Source organism: Biomphalaria glabrata, chromosome 1 (genome assembly GCF_947242115.1).
Source record: "Biomphalaria glabrata chromosome 1, xgBioGlab47.1, whole genome shotgun sequence".
NCBI classification, from domain to species: Eukaryota; Metazoa; Mollusca; class Gastropoda; family Planorbidae; genus Biomphalaria; species Biomphalaria glabrata.
The window spans coordinates 43,758,870-43,767,889 of NC_074711.1; the positions used below are offsets into that span (position 1 = coordinate 43,758,870).

The window sequence follows — 9,020 nt, forward strand, 5'->3', positions numbered from 1 at the left end:
TACATTGATTTAGTTGTACCTGGTACTGGCTGTTTGGAGCTACACACCAATGACCAGGTATCAACAAACACTATGGCATTGTTATCTAATATTCATTGAAGCCTTTCGGGCCTTATAAAAAGATGTTTGCAATGCACTTGCAAGCTGTCAAATGTAAATTTTAAAAACCTCGAAGCTCAGCTTTTAAGCATTTTAACATTGTATAAACAAGCCATAATTTGGGAATTTCATTTCAAATTAAAAAAAAAAGTGTGAAAGATTTTTAACAAAAAGTGGATGCTAGATTCTTTGGGTGTCTTAACTCTACTAAATTAACATAATGCAGAGGTATAGGTCGACATTTTGTCAATTAATACACATCTTTTTTTTTTTAAATTGTAATAGGTTACATTTTACATTATATGGGATTTTAAATGAGTTACTTTATCATGAAAACAAAAATTAAGGAAATCACTGCTATGAACAAGTTTGGCATTTACATAGTAACAATAATAGTTATATAGCTTGCTAAAAATCTGTACCAATACTGGTATATAGAAACTTGTACCCTAAAAGTAGAAGGACATTATAAATGTATAAAAAAAAGTTCAAATAAATGTAAAAGACTTTATGTCAGCTTTTATGAAATTTGAAGATTTTGTGTAGTCATTTATTCTTTGTTTTTAACACTTATTATTATAAATTGATCTGTGCATAATTTGTTTTAAAAAGAAATATTTTTAACAAGTAACATTAAAATTAAAGAAAGTAAATGTTTTTCAAACAAGAATTTTATAAGAAATATTAACAAAATGAAATTTTAAGACTTTTATTGGGCCCAGCAAACAATTTGTTTACAATAAACAACTCTTTAAAAAAAAAAACAGGACTTTGTTCGTTAACACAAAAAATTACTGAAAGTCAAAGACTTGTACAGAGAGTGAGACGAATTAAGAGACAAACATTGGGCCATAGTCCATTTGACATGACTTAATCACTTCCCAGAGTTTCCTTGTCAAACAAGTATTCTCCAAGACCTGAACCCACTCGCTTCAGGTTAGTGATGTAGTCACCAATCTGCTTGATGGACTCCACTTGCTCTTCCAGATACTCAGACTCCAAGAAATCAGCCATCTGGAATAAAAGTTTTGATTGAAATACTGGTACAATAAAACCTTTGGTAATCACAAGTACCTACAAAAATATTTTATTACCAGCAAACTATTATTTCTACAGCATTAAGATGCTATCAGTGCAGTAGAGTAGTTGCAACCATTTGCTGCTGCAATGGATGCAAAAATCAATTATCACAGTCTTAAGCTAAAAATCAAATACTGCTGCATTACTGTTTCATTCTATCAATTACAGTAACATTAAGATACAGAAGTTAGCATACTGTTAATATTCTGTCGATTTGTGACTCTGGACAGCATGTATTAAATCTACTGAGTGAGATAAGATATATGGAGAGTAAAAATGAAATGTTAACAAACTCTAACTCACTACTAATACAATCTTTCTATCTCATGTCTCTGGTTAGTCTCATCACATCCGCCCTTTTATGACGTATTACGACAAATCACCTTGTGGTTATATCAATGCTAACCCTAAACTGTATTGGCTACTGCCATTCCAATGTACCCAATCTCTATGTAGGCTTTCAAAAGCCAATGCCAAAGCTCTTCATCCCCACATAAGCCATAGTTGCCCATGACTAAATGAGGCCAAAGAAGGTTAATATTCACTGAATTTCTGCTGTATCTAAGCTATCAATGGTTTGTAAAAAAAATTATCAATATTTGATATATCCAAGATTATTAACTCTACCTGGGGGTCTTCATGGTCGGTGCAGACTTTGTGCAAGTCCAACAAGGACTGGTTGACACTCTTCTCAAGTTGAAGTGCAACTTGCATAGCTTCCAGTCCAGTACCCCATTCATCACGATCAGGTTTCTACAAAAAAAACGAACAACACTTTAATTCGCATAGTTTTTAATTAGGTCAGATTTCTAAACCAAATATTCACACTTCAATTAGGTAAGATATAAAAAAAAAAATTCACATTTCAGCTTTAAAATGAATATATTTAAACATTACTATAAAGCAGAAGCCTTTAACTCTAGCTATTAGGCCCATACCCATGCAGCATCTCTCCAAATACTAATCAAAGGGAGGTAACTCCATATAACAAATAGTGATTTTACTAATTACATTTTAAATCTAATAAAAAATGCTTCTAGAAAAAAAATAAAGTAAAAAAAAAAAAATGAATGGTCTTTATAATGATATTTTTATAGTTTTACAACATTAAAACAAAAACGACTTGTAAAGACAAACATTTGTTTAAGTGCCTGTGCCACCCCCACACCCTCTTTCAGTTATTTCTAGTACCCTCCAATATTTACCCAAAGACATTTATAAATAAAATTATAGTAAGCCGAAACAATAAACATAATATATATAAAATAAGTAGATGTCATGGAGTATTTACTAACTTCTATTGGGTGTCCTTGAGGCGTTGCCTTATCATGCTGATGTGGTTTTGCATATATATATCATTTAAAATAAGTAAGCATGAGAAACTAAAAATAACCTAACCCCTGTCCTAAACCAAGGTTGTGTATTCCCCTAACTAGATCTATTTCATTTAAAGTTTCTATGTGATCAAAATACATCCAGCTCAAAAAATGGCACCACAAGCCGCACAGGGAAACAAGAGCTACGCAAGTCATGCTGAGTGTATGCATGCATACATCTTGGGTGCATTAGTAGCTAGTGGGGGTTTGGGACATTTGCAGCTATTGCGTTAAGTATCAGATCTTTACCTTGATGTCCTGAAGAACGACTCTGCCGCCACGTTTGTTCTGATATTTCATCAGCTTTTCAGCATGTTCTCTCTCCTCTTCAGATTGCTTCTTGAAAAATTTGTGAAATCCAGGAAGTGCAACATCATCTCTTTCAAAGTAGAAGGCCTGGAAAGAGTTTAGAAAATAAGCAAAAACGAAATTATTTCACTATCAGCGTAACTTGTTCATGCTGGAAATAAATCTTTGCAGTACAGGCATATTCAGTTAATGAGAACAGTTTTGATTAAGATTCCCGAAGCAGCATCTAGAGTTGATTAAGAAATTTTTTTATAGTTAAATACTTTATATTATGAAATAAAAAAGCTAGATCTCTAGATCTCCATACAACCCTGTTTTACTACACTACACATTTTAATTACAAAGTTATAAAAGAAAAAAACTTGATGAAGTTTAGTTTAAGAAGAGGCTTACTATATTTGTGACTTGATAATGTTTTATAGATCTACAGGATGAGATTCATACTAACACAGATTAAGAAATTTCAAATCACCCTGCTTGTACTAGGTTTCTTGTTATTGTACATGTTACAAATGTTCCTTCAGAATTTGAAGACAATATCCTAGATCTTCTCTCTTGATTCCAGGTATCTAGTTACCTTTACTATAAGATTTTTATTCAAGTCCTAACATTAAGGAGTAAAACAGCACTTTCTCCAGCCTGTGCTCAGTATTTTTTAAGTGATGATTGGATTGCACAGGCCAATATCACTCATACTAAATGTCATTCAAAGTGGCACTGAAGTCTCAGGCGGCTGTGAACAAAAGATCGAAGCTTTTATTTCAGAGTTTCCATCTCCTTGACTGTTTGCCGAATACCAGATACCCAACAGGCTGTCCAAAATAACAATGTGTAGATATGTGAAAATCTGTAAGACCGGAAGTAAAAAAATGGCATCAAATCTTGAGTTCTGTTTTTCTTACTTTTTGTACATAGGCCCTTGATTGAAATCGATTATGATTTTAAATCCATTGAAATCGTACTAAAAGAGGTGAATATGGATACATTTTATATTGAGGAACTTTTTTCATGTGGACTTTAAAAAAATGTGTATTCTTACTTTTTTTTAACTTGATAATATATGTATTTTTCTTTTTACTGATACTTATTTCAGGTAATGTTTTAGAAGTTGTCAACGGGTCAAAAAGAATCATTTTTCATTAAAAAAATTGATTTTTCAAAAGTTGCATATTATGTTAGAATAATATCTAATAAATGATGTAGTTTAGCTAAAATCACTAAAATAAAAGTATTTTAATGTAAAAAATGAGTTAGAAAGGGGTAGGGGTAAGCTTATTTTGCTCTAAATGTTGAAAAAATCGCCGTTTTACTATGCCAATTACCGCGTAGCCCGCCATAAAACTGGGTCATGTTTGGTGTCTTTTTAAAGCTTACGGTCAGCTCTACAAGTCCATTTCAATGACTCATTCATCTAAAAATAACCATAGCCTTGAAACTAGTTCAAACTAGACCACTACACGTGTCTCTATTCAAATCTGATTGGATCATGATGTGTATTTATGAAATAAACGATTTTGATTGGTTCCTTCCGGCCATGTGGTTCCGATGTTTACAGCAACAATGATGGCGTCTGTGAATCGATAGAAGACCCTTTTGGATATTGTATGCTATCTTTGCCATTATTATTTACGGTAAGTACATGTTTCCTAATATTTATATAGATCTAGATATAGCAATATCATAAAAACATAGATCTAGGGGTCGGACAAGCATGTATTCAGTGTTTAGGTCGTTACTAGTTACTACTCTTAGACTTGGAGCTAGGCTAGTCTAAGGCTAAGGCTACCCTAGATTTAGATTGTTACGATAGTAGATCTAGAGCTAGATCTAGATTCATATTCTAGATGCCTTAGTATTTGGATTGATCTAGTTCTATAAAATAGATCTAGAAACTTGATTTCATTTTAGATCTATATAGATCTATCTCTATCATCTATCTTGTCTACTTTAGTCTAGATTCTAGTTCTAGATCTCCATTTCATGAGCACTAAGATCGTATCCACTGCAGAAGAGATGATTAGATTCTAGAATAGATATTAGATCTAGATCTATACATCTAATATAGTCTAGATCTAGTTGTTGCCTTTTCTAGATCTAAAATAACTTTGATGACTCGAGAATAATTAGTATGAGTAGTGAATAAATGAGTAATGACAAATGAGAGAGTCCTGCTAGTGTAGATACTAGATCTAGATTTCTAGATCTAAATTTTACTGGGCTACAATGACATGCATACATTAACTTTTTCCTTTTATTTCCAGTCTCAAGTTCTCCTGACTACAATTAGAAGTAATGATCTACCTAATCTGTTACAAGGATAGAGACATAGATCTATACACTTTCAGAATTGTAGGTAAGAAAAAAAAAGTTTTGTCCATTCATTTTTTTTCTATCATTCTTTTTAGTTCTTGATTATATATTGAGTAAATAACACTACTGCTATACATATTTGAATATTTTCATAATATTTCATTTATATTTTCATTTTCTTTATATCAACAGATCAAAACAACACATGCAGTGTACACTGACCCTTCCTCTTGTTGGAAAAAAACATCACCACATACTAGTACCTCGTCAACCATCTACCCTGTCCGAAAACTGCCTAAATACTGCAGTATGACATAGAAGTACTTCATAATCAAACACCACATCACATACTGCTTATCACATATATAGCAATAATGTCCACTTTATAGACCTTTGATCTATATCATGTTAACAACCTGGGATTCTCTTCTCGTTGGATGCTGTCATTGACCACCACCAACTTATTTCATTACAAGATTCATCATCAAGCACTGCATGGTTCCCGGTGAACCAATTTATCATCAGCTACTAATTCAACATAAATAAGGACCAGAGTTTTTCTGTCGTTGTAGCTGTACACATGCAATGAGCTTCAGTCTCGCCAAGTCACATTATATCAGCATTTCTTACCATCTATAACATTTATACTGCACAGCATACATATGTGCTCAATGGCTATATTATATAAAAAGCCATATCATATTACAATGAAGGACTATCTACTATAAAGGCATTATGATTGGACTCTACAATTATTCAGCCACCTAAAATATACAAGTTGCATTTATTTTCAAATACTGGTGCCATTCTTTACTGGATTTATTATTGTGTGTACTCTATCATGAGTACAAATAACATTAGGTGCTTATGAAAAAAATGCAGGCCTGAAACCTGAGAAAGACTAGATTCCAAATTATTTGAACTGGTGTAGGTAATTTTATTTTTGTTACTTTGAAAAACTTTTTGTGTAAACCACATTCATATACCCAATATTAATTATATTGTAACTATTTATTTACTTATTATTTGCATGTATTTATAATTAAGGTATACTTTATCTTGATTTTTAGTTGTTTTGGGGCTTACATTAATGTCTGAAAAGTAAATTTGGACTTATTATGTCTCCGGGTCATTTTTTTTCTTTTGCGTGGAAAAGGGGGGGGGGGGGGAAGCAATTTGTAATAAATTTTAGCAATATTTTAATCAATTTTGTGTTTGCTTCTATTCCTAAATGTTACATGAGCTAAATAAAACATCTTTTTGATCAATATACATTCATATCTTGTTTTTCTCACTCATTGAAACTTTAATTTTTCTCAAAATGTCAATTTTACATGGGTATGTATTTTTAAGAATCACTTTTCTCAAAAACTATCAATTCAATTATAATTATATTTGGTATACATGTTTAAATATGGTCTTAGCACAGGATGACAGAAGAAAATGTCATAAAATGTTTACAGAAAAAGAGTAAAAGACATTTTAATTGGTTACAATGGCTGAAAACGCTGTCCGCAGAAGAGGGTAAAATTAAAAAATTTATAAAAAAAAAATCTATATACATTTTTCAAAATGTCTCGGTCATCCTGTAAGGAGATAGGGTGCCTATCAATATACCAAATTTCAGACCTGTAGCTGTAATAGTTATTTCAGAAACACATTCTTAGAAATGAGATGATTTGACCCCTCGACACCCCCTTATGATAAAAAAAAGTTGAATTTCATTTAAAAAATATTTTTTTAAAGGCATATTATGTGTTCCTATGGTCAAATACATCATTTGAATACATTAAAAAGCCTAAAATGTTAAAAAAAAAAAAAAGAGTTTTCAAGGTAGATGACCCCCTTAAAAATCTTGCCTAGGCTAGTAGATATAGTATCTATGTATAGGTCTAAAAAGCTTTTGAGAGTTTATTTTATATCTTCTATTTTTTTTTTATTTTAAAGTGCATTGGAAAAAAATTGTTTCAGACGATTTTGATCCCACTTTTTAAATATTTTGTTATTTTCTGCCATCATAAAGTCGCCATTTTGTGCACACCCCTTGACATTTCTTGTAGCTCTAGAACCGATAATTGTTTATTTCATCAATATTTACATTCTAAACAAGTGAAGTTCATAAATTAAAACATAAATGAAATCAGATTGTGAGCTAGAAATTTACTACGAATACTAGATCCATTAAATTTCTTAATAAGTAGATCTATGGTCTAAAAAACTCAATTCCAACTTTTTAACTTTTTGAGGGGGAAAAAAAAAAAGGGGGGGTGGGTCTCTGAGACTGAGATGATCTCATCTCACTTGCTCCAGTCCATGTCAACAATGTTAGGTCAAAACGACACACAAAAATTCATAACTTTCTAACTGACACTGTGTAACAGTCAATTTACACACCATTGGAAAGTATTTTAATGATGTACTAACGAAAAATTGTTTTTTCAAAATCAAATAATTTTTTTTATTTCACATCCCTACAATGTGGCCTACTGCCTACTGTAGTGATGTAGTGACAGACTGTAGTCAATGAAGAACTATTGACTTAATAAATTGACTATTGACAGAAGACGTATAGATCTAGTAAGAAAAACATTTTCTTACATTACATTCTTTTGTGGAAGATCATTTCCAAATGAAAATACTAGATCTACCTTCAATAACAATACATGGATGATTAAAACTAGATCTATGTGGCAATATCAGTTCTAAAGAATATAATAATAGACAATACTAAACTAATAGTACTAATAGTCTTCATATGACTAGTCACTTGACTAGACATATATTATTATATTTTATATACATTATTATAGATCTATAGCTTTAGATCTAGACTGGTGACTCACCATTGACTGATACGTGTAGCTAGCATACAGCTCCATGTTTATTTGTCGATTGATTCCAGCCTCACAATCAGCATGGTAGTTTTGACGACACTGACTAACGGACATTTTCAGATCTTTTGTTTTGAACAAACTTCTTTAACAAAGAAATATCTTAATGAATAGCGATACAAGGTTTCGGCTTGAAGTGTTTGAGATTGTCTGTACGTACACTGACGCAGCAAGACAATATTCTCTGTTCCCTCTGAGCAGTACCGAGGGCTTTATATAGTACGATTGTCGACCACACCAAGGTCACATGACCGAGTTATATTTCCTCTTTCACTTTGAGGCTCTCGCAGGGTTTTCATCGACATAAAGTTGTCTAAAGAGGAGTGTAAAGGATATTTGTTCGGCGATTGACTCGGTACATATATATTTAGTTATTCTACTGTTGTATCTAAATTAAGCAAAACTTAATCATTTTTCAGCGATTTAGTCAAAAGAATAGCCCCATGTTAACACATATGTTAATCATTATAGGCCTACACGTATTACTATCTGCTAAATAATTAAAGGCATGCACTAACTGAGACTCCCATAATATATATATAGGCCTATCGATCACCGCACCATAATTTTTGGAATCAAATGTCGTTTCATCTCAAATATAACAAAAACTTAATAATGACATTCTGTCCTTGTTTATGGTACAGCGATGCGGCTCTACAATTTATATCAGGTTGCGCTCATTTTCTCAAAACTATGAATTTTATTTTTTCAAATTACATTTATTTATTTTTAATCATAAATAATTCAAAATAAGATCTATTTACAAATGTTAAATTCTCGGGGAATTGGAAGTTCATTAAAAGAATCGAAGCATGCATGTTAAACAATTTAAAATGTTGGGGCTAAATGTTTTTCTAGCTCAAACATAAAACTTATTTCGAATAAATTCTTTACGAGTGAATGTTTTCTTATTCACAGATCGATAACATTTATTGTTAGACACAGCCTGCAAATG

General features: G+C 31.8%; 1 protein-coding gene across 1 annotated transcript; it reads right to left on the reverse strand.

Moving 5' to 3' along the window:
* Window positions 1-792: 792 nt before the first annotated feature.
* Window positions 793-8,274, reverse strand: LOC106066392 (soma ferritin). The gene is made up of 4 exons (XM_013225380.2): window positions 8,018-8,274; window positions 2,805-2,951; window positions 1,807-1,932; window positions 793-1,113 (listed from the first exon to the last, which is right to left on the reverse strand). Exons 1-4 carry the CDS (start codon window positions 8,120-8,122, stop codon window positions 970-972), a joined length of 522 nt encoding a protein of 173 aa, XP_013080834.1. The 5' UTR covers window positions 8,123-8,274; the 3' UTR covers window positions 793-969.
* Window positions 8,275-9,020: the final 746 nt, after the last annotated feature.